The sequence below is a fragment of the Thamnophis elegans genome, chromosome 13 (assembly GCF_009769535.1).
Source record: "Thamnophis elegans isolate rThaEle1 chromosome 13, rThaEle1.pri, whole genome shotgun sequence".
Taxonomy (NCBI): domain Eukaryota; kingdom Metazoa; phylum Chordata; class Lepidosauria; order Squamata; family Colubridae; genus Thamnophis; species Thamnophis elegans.
The window spans coordinates 50,115,258-50,130,216 of record NC_045553.1 but is presented as its reverse complement, the minus strand read 5'-3'; the positions used below and the strand labels follow the sequence as shown (position 1 = coordinate 50,130,216).

General features: G+C 61.7%; 2 protein-coding genes across 5 annotated transcripts; one reads left to right on the top strand and one right to left on the bottom strand.

Moving 5' to 3' along the window:
* Positions 1 to 219: 219 nt before the first annotated feature.
* On the bottom strand, positions 220 to 4,192 carry DPAGT1 (dolichyl-phosphate N-acetylglucosaminephosphotransferase 1). 4 transcript variants are annotated; one of them, XM_032229671.1, is made up of 11 exons: positions 3,892 to 4,190; positions 3,685 to 3,690; positions 3,193 to 3,371; positions 2,983 to 3,103; positions 2,667 to 2,880; positions 2,397 to 2,543; positions 2,220 to 2,304; positions 1,740 to 1,928; positions 1,287 to 1,374; positions 1,016 to 1,171; positions 220 to 762 (listed from the first exon to the last, which is right to left on the bottom strand). In XM_032229671.1, exons 1-11 carry the CDS (start codon positions 4,174 to 4,176, stop codon positions 697 to 699), a joined length of 1,536 nt encoding a protein of 511 aa, XP_032085562.1. In that variant the 5' UTR covers positions 4,177 to 4,190; the 3' UTR covers positions 220 to 696. The 4 variants fall into 4 exon arrangements, with proteins under 4 accessions (XP_032085562.1, XP_032085563.1, XP_032085564.1 ...); XM_032229672.1 differs by lacking the exon at positions 3,685 to 3,690 and having other exon boundaries at positions 3,892 to 4,192; XM_032229673.1 differs by lacking the exon at positions 3,685 to 3,690 and having other exon boundaries at positions 3,193 to 3,368; positions 3,892 to 4,192.
* Positions 4,193 to 4,199: 7 nt separating this feature from the next.
* Positions 4,200 to 14,619, top strand: C2CD2L (C2CD2 like). Its single transcript, XM_032229667.1, has 14 exons — positions 4,200 to 4,544; positions 6,680 to 6,775; positions 8,107 to 8,226; positions 8,402 to 8,512; positions 8,863 to 8,979; positions 9,155 to 9,269; positions 9,389 to 9,503; positions 9,805 to 9,869; positions 10,034 to 10,161; positions 10,601 to 10,763; positions 11,029 to 11,130; positions 11,655 to 11,788; positions 11,934 to 12,207; positions 12,371 to 14,619. The coding sequence occupies exons 1-14, from the start codon at positions 4,209 to 4,211 to the stop codon at positions 12,598 to 12,600; spliced, it is 2,106 nt and encodes a 701-aa protein (XP_032085558.1). The 5' UTR covers positions 4,200 to 4,208; the 3' UTR covers positions 12,601 to 14,619.
* Positions 14,620 to 14,959: the final 340 nt, after the last annotated feature.

Below are 14,959 nucleotides of genomic sequence, written 5' to 3'. Positions count from 1 at the left end.
AGCTGGGACGAGTCAACGGGAGCTCCCTCGGTTACACTAGGGATTCGAACTGCCGACCTTTCTGATCGACAGGCTCAGCTTCTTAGCCACTGAGCCACTTCGTCCCTGTCCAGCTTACCCTCTGCCTATTCCCATTCCCTGTGCTCAAAATTCCCCGTCTCCTCCCACCCACCCCTCTACAGCAACCCAACACATAAATGCTTCGGGAACCAAACAGGATGTAGAAAAAGACAGTACTAATTTATACCCAGCGGAGTTTGTGGGAAGGATGGTCGTACAGCAGTTCCAAACAGGCTTCAGAGCAACATCTCAAACACACAGAGTTCTTTTCAGCACAAAGTGAAGGAACCAAAATCAGATCCTCCCCCGGAGAAGAGGGCAAGGAAGGCATTTACGAAGCTAAGGGTCCCCTGCTTCACCTGCTGCTACAGGCCTTGACTCCGTTGGATTCCCCCCCAAGGAGGCAAGGGGCCCGTGGGCAGCTTGAGTTCACCAGAGGGGCATAATGTTGCTTCCGAGCTGCATCCAGAAGAGGCCGACAGCCGGACTCTGGCTGGTCTGATCCTCCCGGTGGAGGCAGCAGCATCCCAACTTCTGACGGGAGCTGAGAGGCGCCCTGGGAAGGGCTGCATTCAGGCTTCTCTCAGATGGAATGGATAACAGGGACGGAGGAGGATCAAACGACCGCCGGTCAGCTCAGATGTCATAAAACAGCCGCACAAGCTGGTACCGGATACCAAAAGCTACCAAGCTACCAGCAACCTCAAGAGAGAAAGGAGAGGAGGGACGATAGTGCAAACACGCAGCCCCTCATGGCCCATCGCACGGAGGCTTTGCTCCCCCGGACCATAACGGCTGGATTGCAAAGTACATCCTGCTTTGCAGTCTCACGTAACATACCAAGGCAACAGTGTGTGTACTATGGAAACTGCAACTGCTTAATCTTCCCCTAAGCAGGTTTTGTTATCTCCAAGGGAGCATCACTGAAGCTGCCTCCCCCAATTGTGCTCCTTACCTGGATTAGCAGCAGCAGAACCGTCAGTTTTTGTTCAGGGGTTGGTCCTATCAACTTCAGCACAAAGTTAATGAGGGTCATGTTACTGCATTCTGTGAATTCTCCATCCTTGTCTGTTCCCTGACGCACATTCACCAGGCAGAGTTTCTCAGCTACCTGGGGAGGAATAGCCATCCCCTCTCAGGTAAAGCTGCATCAGCAGGAGGCAGAGCCAAGACGCTCTTGGAAGATTGCTGCCCCAGCCGACCTTCCTGCTTCGGTTAACAGTTACCTTAAGGGTATACGCTCCCCATGGAGAGAGGTTCTTTGCTTTGAATCTCGAGTAGCTCATCTCTAGCTTCCCCGTGTCTGCGTTGAATCTGAAGGCAGAGATGGAGGCAGTCAGAAGGGAAATGGGGAGGTAGCCGAGGCCAGGATGAGCAGAAACCTGGTTGCAGTAGGGACTGCAGACGAGGCCTGATCAAACCCTTCTGCCCCAAGAAAAGGAATAGCTCTGAGTGAAAGCCAGGAGACCCTTTGTGAAGTTTGGGTTGACAAGTCCCACTGAGGAGGACAGTTCAGGAACGTGAAGGATAGGATAAGACAGGGAAGGGAAAGGGAAAAGGAGAGGAAGGGAAGGGAAATATAGGTCTCAGCAAATGGGATTTACAACCCCGATCTTTGTCAAGGACCACCAATTCCTTTCCCTTCCTTGGCTTTCCCACTGGTCGCAGCCCTATCTCACCTGGGCAGCCGATGGCGGGGGCATGGGATGATGTGGAAAAGCTGAGGCAGCGAGTAGAGGAAGTTGGCCACTTGCGGGATGAAGAAGAGAAGCATCGTCTTGCTGAAGTGCCCAAGGATGCCCACCACGGCGAAGGTCATGCCGGCAAAGTAGCAGAAGGTGTCTCCCACAAACACACGGGAAGGGTACCTGCACTCAGCCAGGAGGGGAAGCAGACGGGGAGCCCAGTAAGCATTCCCCCCACAGAAGGCAGAAGGGAGGAAGCCTTGTGCATAACAAAGAGAAGGCGCTTTAAAAGGCACATTCGTTTCCTCCGTCTCTTCCTTCTCAGGAGAGAAAGTTCCAAAGTGCCCCGAGGGTGGGAGTTGTGGGACCCCTCCAGACTCCCAAACTGCCACCCCCACAATTTGTCCCGTAAGGAGTGTGGATCCTGCCGTGAGGAAAGGCTTTGCCTTCAAAAAGGATGTGTGTATCGCTTACCAGTTGTGGTACAGCAGCCCCAGCGTAGTAAAGAAAAAGGGAATCATGAAGTAGAGGGAGAAGACGTGGTCATCCTTGCAATCCCCTGTGAGAAGGAAAGCAAGGAGCAGCCAGGTTAGGCGACTGGCAGGGCCCGACCGGCCCTCGTAAAGAGCGGGCTAAATCATGCGCACCCACCTGTTAACTCCGCAATATTGAAAGCGATGATGGAGGCAGAAATCACCAGAGACTGCCCGGCTTCCAGGCCGTTAATCCCAGCCAGAATGTTGATTGCGTTGGTGCAGAAGACGGCCAGCATGCCCATGTACACGTAGTAGAGTATCCCTGCAGGAAAAGCACGGGGCAAGCAGACCCCCTCTGACCCTCCGCCAACTGGCACCAGGGCTGCCCCCCCCCCCCCAGCTGGCCATCCTGGCAGCCGCACTCCCGGCCGGGCGGTGGACTCACCTAGGTCGAGGTAGACGCCCAGCAGCACCCGGAAGGGCTTGGGCACCACGATGGTGGTGTTCCCGAAGTTGGTGAAGTAGACCATCAGCAAGGGCAGGGAGGCGGCGGTGGGCAGCAGCAGCTTGTGCCGCCAGCGCAGGTTGAGCACGTCGTCGGCGAAACCAAGGAAAATCATGCAGCAGATGGCCAGCAGGGCGCCCACCAGCGCCACCAGCTGCAAGGAAGCGGGCGGAGAGCCGTCAGCGCCACCGCCGCCGCCGCCCGCGGCCCCCCCCCCCCCGCCCGCAGACCTTCCCCGGCGCCCGGCCCGGCTGACCTCGTGGTGCGGAAAGGCCTGGCAGCGCTCCCCGGCGAAGCAGCTGAGGAAGGGCACCGGGATGAAGCAGAAGAGGATGATGAGGAAGACGGCGCCGCTGATCACGCCCTGCGACTCGGGGCTGCGGGAGGGAGAGAGAGAGCGCGCGCCCGGTCAGCCTCCCCGGACCCCCCTCCCGCCCCCTCCCCTGCCCTCCCCCCCCGCACTCACACGGGCTGCCTGGAGCGCTTGTTCAGGTCGGCCCCGCACAGCCGCGCCGCCAGGAAGTGCTCGCGGAAGGCGGGGATCAGGCGCAGCGTGGCCCAGCAGCCCAGCGCCGAGCCGCCCAGGTTGATCAGCAGCGGCACCACCGGCAGCTTCCCCATCGCGCCGCCGCCGCCGCCGCCGCCCTGCGGGGACAAGAGAGCCCGGCCGGTCAGCGCGGCTTCCGCCCGGAGTCCCCGCCCGCCTTCGCCTTGCCCTGGCTGCAAATGGCGGACCGCTCGGCCCTCACGTGACAGCTGCCCGCTGCCCCACGTCACCCGGCTGGCTGGCTGGCTGGCTCGCGGGCGGGGTCATTTAAAGGGACCGCAGCGAGGTTTGGCGCAGCGGGGCGCAGCTGGCCGCCTCTGCCGCTGGGGAAAGCCTTGCCCCGAAAGAGCGGGCCCGCAGCCGCCGCCGCCCCAAGCGCCTCCGCCCGGCCGCCCCCCGGGGCTCCGCCGCGCCGCCCTTCCAGCCGGACGCGGCCCGGGCTGGGCTCCAAGGGGGCGGGAGGCGCCGGTGAGGCTCCGCGACCCCCCTCCGCCCTGCCCGCCTGGGGAGCCGCCGCAGCCTCTCGGGGGACGGAGCGGCGGGGGGGTCGCTGCGGCGAGCGGGGCGTCTCTCCCGGACCTCCGGCGGCCTCCCCGCCTCGAGGGCCGCCACGCTCACCTGGTCGATGGGAGGGGGCGTCCCTTCGGCGTCCCTGTGGCAGGTGCCAGGCGAGCCGCGTCCGTCCTGCGCCTGGGAGGCGGCGTCGGGCTTAGCCCTGCCCAGCCCTCCGCCCGCCCGGCCCCTCTCAGCGCCGCGGCGCCCCGCCCAGCTGGGCCGTGACAGGAGGCGGAAGAGCCCGGCTGCCATGTAGCTCCGCGCCGGCTCCGGGAAGGAGGAGGAGGAGGAGGAGGAGGAGGAGGCGAGCCCGCTGCCCCCGCTGGCTTCGGACGCCCGGCCATGCATCCCGCGGCCGGCCCGTGAGCGGCGGGCGCGCCATGGAAGAAGAAGAAGCGGCGGCGGCGGCGGCGGGCTGGGGCTGGGCGGCGCTGGTGCTGCTCTTCGCCGCCTCGCTGCTCACCGTCTCGGCCTGGCTGCTGCAGCTGGGCCGGAGCCTATGGCGCGGGCGCGGACGGGCGGCAGGAGCCCCGCGCAGCCAGGCGGCCCCCGCCGGCCTCTGGGCGGCCGTGCTGCGCCTGGGCTCGGGCCGCGGGAGCTGTGCGGCGTCCGGGGCCCGCGGCTTGCTCGCCTCGCTCTTCGCCTTCCGCGCCTTCCGCGAGAACTGGCAGCGAGCCTGGCTGCGCGCCCTCAACGACCAGGCCCGCCAGCACGGGGTAAGCCGGGCGCCGAGCCGCCCTCCGACCGACCGACCCACCGGCGGGAGGGGAGTCAGGGGAGAAAGAAGCGGAGCGGCCGGCTCTTTCCTTGCCCGCAGCAGCCTCCGGCCCGAAGCCTGGCTTTCCCCGCGGAGCGATGTGGGGCTGCGCTCGCCGGAAAGGCGCTGGTGGAGCCTCTTGGCCGGCTTCTGCGGGCTGATGCTCGGAGCGGGCGGGCGGCCTGCCGGTTCCTGGCCGCCTGCCGAGCTCGGCTCTTTCCCCCCGTCAAGGAAGGCGAGATTGAGCGGCTCCCCTGGAGAGAGCGCCTGGTTGACGGGCGTTCGGGGGCTGGGCAGGAGTTCCTGGGCATCTTAACATGGGGAGCAGGGGGGCAACGGGGCCGCAGAGCCCACCTGGTGGGACGGGGAGCCTCTGCCGCAAGACTCCTGCCTGCCTGTCCGGGCTCTGAATTGCCCTCTTGCCCTCCGGGGAAGCGTCCTGAAATGCCCCTCTGGACCGTTGCCCAAGGAAGACGCCCTGATTTGGACAAGGTGCAACTGCCTGAACCGCCTTTGCTGGATCAGCTCCAGCTTCTGGAGCTGCCCCCTGCAGGGCCTGCCGGGGTTGAGGCCAGTCTTGGGGCCGATTCCCTGCCGGGAAGGGAGATGCGGCAGGCAGGGCATGCAAAAGGCCAGGTTGCCCCTCCCTCCACTACAGACTGAAACGAGGTTTACGGGGATGAAGAGGGCTGCCTCCCCTCCCCCACTTCTCCTGCCCCTGGATGCTGCTGGGCTCACTTTCCCGATCTCTCTCCTGCCCCTCCCCCCACTTCACTCCCCCACGGCTGTTTTATCCCACTCTTCTTCTTCTTACGAAAGAAAAGTGGGGCAGCATCACAGCCGCTCCCAATTAAGCTTGCCCCCTTCCCTCCTAAGACTAGCCCTCCCCAGGGTCCTTCTGGCCGGCCCTCCTTTGCCCCGGAGGATCTGGAGTTTCCCCCACAGGCAGCCACAGAAGCCAAGAACTGGTGGACGGAGGGTGGACAGAAGGCAGGGCGTCTTCTGCAGGGGAAGGAGATCCCTCTGGAAAGAACCCTGCGCCATCCCTGCAGGGTTGTGGAGGAAGACCTCAGTCCTGTGCAGGGTTCATGTGTGTCCGTGCTTTTGTGCTGCCCCCTTTCTTGGCCTTCCCTCAGCAAGAGTGGAGCAAGGAGGGGCTGCCCTCCAAGGGGGCTGGATTGTGCTCCGCTTGGAAAGGAGAAACGGCCAGGAGGCTTTGTGGAGCACAGTCCAGCCCCTTTGGGACCTGAACGCTGCTGCTGCTGCTCCAGTTGAGCCGTTCCAATTGTGTGGCTAATTTCCCTGCACCGTTTGCATAGTAACAGGCGTCATGTTCTCTTGTTCTCTGCTTACGTTTCTACTTCCTCGGTTATACATTCAGTCCAGGAATAGTTGGCCTGTTTGCTGAACTGCAGACCCGGGAGGGGGCTCCTTGTTCTGCATCTTAAGGACCACAGAGCTAGAAGGCCACTAGCCTCCCCTCCCCCTCCCAGGAAGGGTCCCAAAGACCCAGAGGCCAGGGAAGAAGAGGGCCCTTCCTGCAGCCCAGCCTGCCATGCTCATCGGAGGGGTGGCATGCCGGCGCCAGCTCCATGGCAACGTGGCCATTGCTTCACCTGGTGCTGCATCCAACCCACGAGTGGGAGGTTGGGAGAGAGAGAGCGCTCTGGAGCAGGCTGTTCCCTCTGAATGATGCTGGGGGGGGGGAAGGGGGGAAATTTCCAGGGGTTCACGGCCATTGGAGGTGCCTCCCATTCGTTTTGGATCTTTCTCTCCCTCCTGAACCAGCAGATCCAATGGGGTTGCTTGAGGGCCTCTCCTTGCCTGGGCTTCTCAGAGCTAGGACTTCACCAGGGGCTGACGTTCAGCTGAGAAAAGCCTTGTGCATCGCCTGCCTGGCTGCCCCTGCTTGGACTGGCAGCGGAGGCCCGGCGCCTCCCGCTACGGCTTGAGAAATCAGTCCGTGCCCAAGAAGGGGGCTCTTCTGGACTCCCACTGGAAGCTCTTGGCAAGTGGCACCTCGCCTGGCCTTGCAGAAGAGCCCGGACTGCCAACATGACCTTCCGCAGGCTAACTGGGCTTTCTCCTCTCCAGAGCTCGGTCCAGATCACGTTCGAGGAAAGCCCTCGGCAGTTGCCAGCCGTAACTATCAGCCACGTGGCCTGCACTGACCAGTCGGATCGCAGGATGGTGAGTTCTCACCAGAAGGACCGCCTTGGCCTACAAAGTGTGGCCCCCGGCTGAACCCAGCCCGTTTCCCCATCTCTCCCCACCCACCGCCCTTCAGGCTCCTTCCCAACTCAGAGAAGCCTCCCAGGAACCTCCAGCGTAATGTGTGTGTGTGTGTGTGCTTAGACTCCAGGGGAGGGGGGGCTTCCACCCTTTGGGCAGTCACCTCCCTCCCCCCCCCCTTTTCCCACTCAGACTCTGGCTGAGATGCCTCCATATGCCAGCAACTGTCTAAATATAGGCCAGGGTGGGTGTGGGCCCTGGGCTGGACTCCCCTCTGAAACTGCGGGAGAGTCCCCAGGAAGCCTTAGGAGGCGTCCCAAGGGAGAAGGGTGGCTCTCTGTCCCCAAAGGAGCCACCAGGTCAGTAGCAACTGCAGGGAACGTATCCGGGGGTTGCCAAAGTGTTGACAGGCGGCTAGGGAGGCTGACCTTGGCAGCTGCCCTCTGAGATCCCGTCAGCTGGCCTACAATCCGGCGGGTGAAGGGGCAGAGGAGACGCGCCCATCAGCAGGAAGGTGGGGAGCCCTGGAGCTGGACAGAAGTGGCCGGAGGGGGGGAGGGGATGCTCTTTGCAGGCACCAGATGTCGGCTGGGAGATGGAGGCTTAAATTGCCTGGGAGCTCAGCTCTGAAAATAAGGAGGACACAGTCCTGGGATGTCAGCTGATCGGATAAGTGCTTTGCTCTGGAAGTATTGCTGCCTCCTCCGTAACCCCCGTGGGGGGGCTCTCTCGAGGCCCACCTGAAAGGGGGTCAAGAGGCTCAGCCAGGGCTTGAAACCCAGTCTAGCCAAGAGCATCATGGGGCAGCAGAGAGGTGTGGATGTAGCTGCGTCTGACAGGAAGAGCAGCTCTGGACCTGGATTAAGACCGGGAGTTGAGCGGATTAACTTGTTTCCCTCTAAGATTGCAGGGAGGCAACTGTCTCTCCTCTTTTCTTGCTGAAAGTCGTCCCCGTGGCCCCCCTCCCCTCCCCCAGCCAACTGCTATTCACCCAGGTTGAGGGGCATCTCTATTTCCCAGCTCCAGGCGCTTTGTGGGAAGGCTGCAGGAGGGAAACAGGACAGGAACACTTAATAAAGCCATTTTTCTGGACCCCAATCAATGAGTTACCTTCAGTAGTTCTTTCTAAAAGTTCAAAGATGACAGGATGGCAGTTTCTGAGCTCCATTGTTGCTGCTCTGAGTGGAGATGGAGGAGGAGGAGGAGGAGGAGGAGGAAGCTGGGCTGCTGCTGCTCTGCCCTGGGGGGGGGCGTTGGGTGACTCCCCATCCCTTTCCTCTTCCACGCAGGTCTTGCACTGCCTCCTTTCAACTGACACGCTGCAGTTCCCTGTCTTGGTTGCCCAGCAGTCTCCGGCCGCCGTGTCCATGGACACCTATTGCGTCTCCCTGGCTGTGCAGCAGGCCCAGGTGAAGGAGGCAGGAGGAGGAGGGGGCTGAGCAGGGGCAGGAAGGGGGGGGGTTGCTGTGGTGCAAGGGGGCCTCCACATCCTTGCACTGCTGACAGCCGCTAGGGAGATTTGGGGGGCTGCATGTGATTCCGCCTGGCCATTTGCACTGACCTCCCCTTTCTCCTGTTGGCCAGCTGGAGATCTGCCTGGAGGAGGTGGAGGACGAGGGGCTGCTGGTCTCCTGGGCATTCAAAGACAGGCCTGACCTGAAGCTCTCCATCCCACCGAGACTCCAGCCGCACCGGGTAAGCAAAGGAGGGGCAGGTGACGAGGATGAAAGCCCCCCCACCCCCGTGGCCCCTTCCCTCCCTCTCCTGGAGCTCTGCTTCGCTTCTGCCAAGAAGACCCAGGGGGGTGGAGGTGGGGGGGGGCTTTTGCTGCCACTGCAAACACCTCGCCAAGCACGGAGCCTTTGGCCATCAGCCGTGCGCAGGGCTGCCTGGGGGGGGGGGGAATGTGTGGCCCTCTGGCGTCGGCAGATGTGGCCGATCCGCGTAGCTCAGTGTGAAATAAAGAGGAAGAGGATTCCTGAGCGTCTCAGAAACTCCCCAGCGCACCTGCTGGCCTGGCATCATTGTCCCTGTGCCCCTTGCAGGAAAGCGATGGGAAGGCGGACTTGTCTATTATCAAGAATCTGATCGAAGACTCCATTATCAGCACCCAGCCTGCCATGATGGTGAACCTGAAGGCCTGCATTATGAATGCCAACACGGTGAGGGTGGAGGGCTGGAGGGAAAACCGAAGAGGGCCCCAGCTGGGCATTAAGAACCCACCGTCCCTGTCGGCCCGGGGGAGCTGACCTGCGGCCGGCCTCCTTTACCAGCTTTGGGTCAGCACTTCCATCGCCTGCTGCCCTTGAACCCTTGCCCCCTGGCTCTGACCTGCAGGAGACCAGCAGCAGGCCGTCCCTGGGCTCCCTCTTGGGCTCAGCACCTGCCCTGACGCCAAGGCTGCTTCTCCAGCACCTGCGCGCCCTGCACCTGACGCCCCGGGAGAGCCAAGGTACCCGGGCGCCCCAGGGGGTTTCAGGCCCCGTTTCTCCTGCCGTGGAGGAGGAGGGGGGTCTGTGGGCAATCGGGTGGGCTGAGCTTCGGCTGCACCGCTGTTGGCTCCTCTTGCAGGAAACGGGCTGCTGTGCTGCGAGGTGGAGCTGGACAGCCCTCGGCAGCAGAAGAGAACGGCACCCGTGCCGGCCGGTCTGGCCACTGAGGTGGAGTGGCCCGGCAAGCTGCTTCTGTAAGGAGCCCCGAGGGTCCCGTGTTTGGGTCACGGGGTGGGGGTGGGGGCTGGGAAAAGGAGGGGGGGAGTGCCACGGCCAGAGTCCTGGAATGGCAAAACCAGCGCTGGCTGGCTGCAGGGATGCCAGGCATATCACTGCCTACCCTGTGGGCGAGGCCAGAGGCCCCTGCTCCCCACTCGCGTGCCCACAGGCAGTCTGCTCTTCAGACCTCTCCCTTCCCTTGGGGAGCTCTGCCCTCCAGCCGCTGGGCAGTGAGAAAGTGGCCCTGCTTCCTCCCTCCCTTCCTGCCCCCAACAGGGAGCTTGGCCCCCGGAGCAAAGAGCTGGTGCTGAGGGTGTTGGAAGGCAGCCCTTCCGGAGAGGGTAAGTCCTCTGTGTGCAGCTGCAGGGAGGCAGGGGGCTGGGCTCGGCTCCTAAGCCAACAGCTGGAAGAGCAGAAAGGGGCCGGAAGTGTCTTCGGGGGGGGGGGGCTGCGGAAGGAGCTGCTGTGGTCCTGTGGGCCTCACCTGCTTGCTTCCTCCTTGCAGATGTGCTTCTGGGATTTGTGGCTGTCCCCGTAGACCCCTCCTCCAAAGAGCCGCAGGGTCAGCAGCTCTACCTGCTGAGCCCAGGGCCCGCCCGGGCTCTGCCCCCAGCAGCCGCCATTGCCGTGGAGGTGAGAGGCCAGAGTGGCCGGAGGCTGAGCTTCACGGTTGCCTACCTTGCTTTACACGTCTCAACACCCCCCGCCCCCCTCCCATTTCTCAGCTGTGAGCCAAACGCGCTGATTTTGAGCGCAGGCAGGGCTGGGGAAGTCCGAGCAACAGAGGAGGTGGGGAAACGTTTGGGTGAGTCTGCACGGCTTATGAAGACTTTATGCCGCCTTCTTCAAGCCATAACCCACCCCCCAAGCCCCTTTCCTGGGCACAGGGCAGAACGATGCTCCCCCTCGTGTCTCAAAGGTCTCCAGGCACGTGGAGCTGCCGGCAGCCGCTGTGATTCAGCTGATCAGCTCCACAGCAGACAGTCTGGGATGTGGAATCCCCCCCGTGTGTCTTTGCGTGTGTGAGACAGAAAGGGGGGGTTTCTGCTTCTCTCCTGGGCTCTCTTGACAGCTGCTCCACCAGGACGTCCCAGAGCTCCAGGCTGCCTCCTCCCTGCGCACCAGCATCACCCCCACCAAGAAGGTCGAGATGGGCCGGACCATAATGCCCGATGGCACCATTGTTACCACCGTCACCACCATCCAGTCCAGGCCCAAACTGGACTGTAAGCTTGGTAAGATCTCCTCATTTCAACCAGCCAACTGGTCCGTGTGGCTGGAGGGCACCCCAAATGGCCACCTTCGGCCTGAGCGATGAGGAGACAGCAGCCCTTGGCATGGTGGGATTCCTCTTGAAGCAACTGCCCCCTCCTCCCAGCCGCAGCCGGGCATTGTCCTAGTGCAAAAGAGGAGCGGTGCGTTTCTGCAGCTGCTGCTGAAGGGAGATCTCCGCTGGATGTGATTGACGCTCTGCTGACCCTCCTTTCTCCTGCTCTCCAGATTCCCCCTCCAGGTCTCCGTCCAAAGTGGAAGTGACAGAGAAGGTCACCACGATGCTCCCGGAGAACGGCTGTCCCAGCAGAGCCTCTCCCTGCAGCAGCCGTGAGTCACGTTGTCAGAAACGAACCTTTAGGGAGACTGAGATGGACGGCGCTGGGGGGACGCTGCCCTTCCGGCCTTTCTGAAGAAGCAGGGGCCACCTGTAATTTTTCACCCTCTTCCTTCTCTCCGGCCTCGGCTGAGGCTACACGGGGATGGGAGCCAGTCCCAAAGAGGAGAGCAGCTGGGTTCCTTCCAGATATTTTGCATTGCCCGATTGGGCAAAACAGCTGTGGATCATGGGAAGGAGTTCAAAATAACTGGAAGGCACCAGATTAACCTTGACGAAATGCTTCCAGTATTGGATAGGAGGAATTGCTCAGCACGCTTATTAAATCCACCCACCCTGAGTGGCTGAGTTCCCCCGGGGTGAAGCAGCAGGTTCTTGGTTTCCCCCACCTGGCCGGCTGCCCTGAACACGCTTGAATGGAAGCAGAGGCCTCTCGGCCACTTGTGCAAAGCCAGGGGTTTGCCAGGGCCGCTCTGTGCAATTGGCACATGGGGGCCGCGTGTCTCTTCTCCCCCAGGAAGCAGCTGCGTCTCCAACGGCCTGGATCCCGTGGCCGAGACGGCCATTAGGCAGCTGACGGACCTGACCAACAAGCCTGCCAAGAAGACTCCGACCAAGCGCAGCACGCTGATCATCTCAGGGGTTTCCAAGGTAACCGGCAGCTTCTCCGGCTGAGAATTGAGGCCGCTTTGTTTACTTCCACTGATTCACTGGATGGGCCTTTCGTGCTGCTCTGGGAAGGGAGCCCCCCTGCCCCCTCCCGCCTTTCAGCTCCTCTCTGTCCCACCCTGTGCAGGTACCCATCGGCCAGGACGAAACGGCCCTCTCCCTGGGCTACGCGGGGTCCCTGCAGGAAGACTCCACCCTGGCCGGCCTCTCAGAATACGCCCCACTGAGCACCTGCGAAACTACGCAGCCGCTGGAAAGTTCACACTCGCCGCAGATGGCGAGCCAGGATCTGGACGAAACCACCCATTCCGACATCTCCGAGAGACCCTCAGTGGATGACGTGGAGTCGGAAACCGGCTCGACAGGCGCCCTGGAGACCCGGAGCCTGAAGGACCACAAAGGTGAGGGAGGAGGCCGGCTTTCTCCTGGGCAGGGACCCCCTGGTCCTCTTCGGGAGGGGCTCTCTGAGCCAGTCTGCAACAGGCATGGCGGGGGCGCCCCGTGCCATGCAGGCCAGCAGTGTAGGTTCACAGTGGTCTCCTCCTCCTCCTCCTCCTGCTGCAGTGGGCTTCCTGCGAAGTGGCACCAAGCTCATTTTCCGGAGGAAGAACAAGCAGAAGGAGGCTGGGCTCAGCCAGTCGCACGATGACTTGCCCAACGCCAGCACCGCCTCCTCCGCCCCCAGGAAGAAGTCCGGAAGCTTCTCTCGGCGCCTCATCAAGCGCTTCTCCTTCAAGGGCCGGGCAAAGAGCAAACCCAACGGGAGCAGCCCCCCGTCAGCGGAGAAGCCCTGAGGAGCCGCTGCGTCAGCCGTCTCCAGAAGCCCCCCCCCCGACCGTCACCAGTGGTTGCTGTCTATGCACCGTGGCCCCCAACCCCCCCCCCCCAAATCCTCCTGTGCGAAGGAGCGAAGTCCTGCCCAGAGCCTTCGGACACGGACGCTTGGTGGCATGAGGAGTGTAACGGACACCTCGGAGCATCTGCTGAACGCTCCTCTTTTAGCCTAGGTGGGGAGGGGGCAGCCCCCAGGGCAGCCCGAATCTGAAACCCGTGTGTGTGTGTGCGTGTGTGCGTGCGTGTGCGTGTGCACGTGCATGTGAGACGCAGAATGATTTTATGGTGGCGCCTCCAACCACTGCCACTCTGCCTGCCAGGCTGTGTTGAACAGCAAGGGCAAGTAGCCGGTGGGTCCGTGGGAGGAGGGGGAGGAGGACAGGCAGGCCAGGCTCTTGGGCCCCGAAATGTGGCTCCCGAAGACCCTCCCTTCAGTGGCAGAGCCCTCAACCCAGCCTTGGCTGCTGCCAGGAGGGAGCAAGAGAGCTTCCAAGCAGAAGGCTGCCTCCTCAATCTCTTCCCTGTGAGCCTCGGGGGCATGGAGGCACCCGGCTGAGTTCCCCGCTTTGCTGGGCACAGAAGGGACGGGGAGAAAGGAGGCGCCGTCTGCTGGACACAGCGCCGGAGGCTCCCCAAGAGGCAGAGACTGGAGTGCACCGTCCTGATCGGTACCATTAGGATGTCCAGCTGGATGCCGCTCCTGACCCTGACTGGCAATGCACATGAATCGGGGGGGGGGGGGGAAGGGGGGGACACTTGCTGAGGCTGGGCTGGCCCCTCCCTGCAGGTTCCTGGAAACAGACTGCGGGTGGGGCAACAAGGAAATCACTGTTTTGTAACCTAGAAGTCAGGTTTTGGGAGAAGTTTGGAAGAGGCTTTGCTGAAACTCCACGTTTCTGATTGGCAATGGAGGAGGGGGGTGTCATTTAATTGCAGGTGGGATGGCTCCCCTTTCCTTGGAGCAGGTTGAACCCTGCCTAAGCCCCCAACCCCCCACTGGGCTTCTCTTCTGGCTGCCTGGGTCTGCGGGGCAGGGCTCTCCCTCAGGGGAACAGGCTTTTGCCTGGAAAGAAATGCCCGCAGCTTTCCCCACGGAGGACTGCACCCTTCAGGAGGGGCAGGGGGCATTGTGAGGGGGGTAGGGCGGTGTCGGGGGGGGGTGTTGTCTGCCCGGGGAAGGAGGGAGGTGGGTCCAGCGGGCATATTGCTCCTGCTGGCCCTCCAGGCCTTCTCCCCTGGGGTGTCCTGGGAGCCCCATGCACTGGGGGGCACTTCCTATGACTGTCCCTGTCCGCTCGGTTGGAGGGGGGAGAGGTGAAGAGTTCGATTTAGGCTGTTCAGTTGAGGTTGAAGTCATTGGTGCAGCTTCGCTGTGAGACCGGCTGTTCCACATTCCTCTCCTGACCCCCCCTGCTGCCTGCGACTCTGTGATTTGACTCAAGCCTGTCCGAACGTTGCAGATAACTTCTGTATTTGCCTATTTGCTACCTTTGCCCTGTTTGTCCACTCTTGGTGGAATTACTTGTAGATTTACCTTTGGAACCCTTTGGATCAGGGGCGTCCCGGCTTTTTTTCCGTTTCTAACAGGGGTGCAGATAAAAGAGTCAGCCCTGCATTCTGACTTCTGTGGAACCTGCTGCTTTGGTTTAGGAAGGAGTGGAGAGGGAGGGCGCCTCCTCGCCTGGCACATCTGTCTCAGAGCTTGACCAGTGGGGTCCTTGGACTTAGCCCAGGGTGGCCGGACAAGTTGGCTTCCACCAGCTGCCCTTAGCGTCCTCGATGTCAAAGTTCAATGTCCTTCCTGGCTTCTCTTGATCCTCTTGCTTGGGAAATGTTTGCCAGAGAAGGAAGGGGGCAGCCCGGAGCCTCGTCTTGTCGGAGGAAAAAGTTGAGTCAGTGCAATAAAAGTGATGGCCAGGAACCAATTTGTCATTTGCTTATCCGGCATAAGGGCGAATAAACAACATGGGTCAAGGAAAGTGGACATTTATCACTTTATTTCTGATCAGAAGCAAAGGGGCTGCGAGGCATCCTGAGCAAGACTGGCATTCTATTTCCATACCTCAAGATACAGGAGTTCACAAAGACAATTCAACGATTGGTTGCAAACTCCTTACAATTATAGCACATGTGTAAGCGATGATGTTCAGTGTTGAATAACACAGGTACAAGTCGTGCTGTTCAGGTGCTCTTAGCGTGATGTATATCACCAAGACCCCTGCTTGCCCCTCATCCTAAGCCGAAATGACCCTGTTCTGGCTGCGTCCTGGGCACCCAGCTAGGGGTTTCTGCAGGGCCTGTTTTCAGAGTTCCTTATCA

Bases quoted from the DNA above. Each gene is read 5' to 3' on its own strand.
- DPAGT1 (XM_032229671.1), bottom strand. From the start codon at position 4,176: ATGCATGGCCGGGCGTCCGAAGCCAGCGGGGGCAGCGGGCTCGCCTCC. The intron at 2,881-2,982 runs GTCAGCCGGGCC...GCTTCCTTGCAG, and splicing joins AGGCCTTTCCGCACCACGAG to CTGGTGGCGCTGGTGGGCGC. The intron at 1,172-1,286 runs GTAACTGTTAAC...ATTCCTCCCCAG, and splicing joins GGGGAGCGTATACCCTTAAG to GTAGCTGAGAAACTCTGCCT.
- C2CD2L (XM_032229667.1), top strand. From the start codon at position 4,209: ATGGAAGAAGAAGAAGCGGCGGCGGCGGCGGCGGGCTGGGGCTGGGCG. The intron at 8,513-8,862 runs GTAAGCAAAGGA...TGCCCCTTGCAG, and splicing joins CGAGACTCCAGCCGCACCGG to GAAAGCGATGGGAAGGCGGA. The intron at 12,208-12,370 runs GTGAGGGAGGAG...CTCCTGCTGCAG, and splicing joins GAGCCTGAAGGACCACAAAG to TGGGCTTCCTGCGAAGTGGC.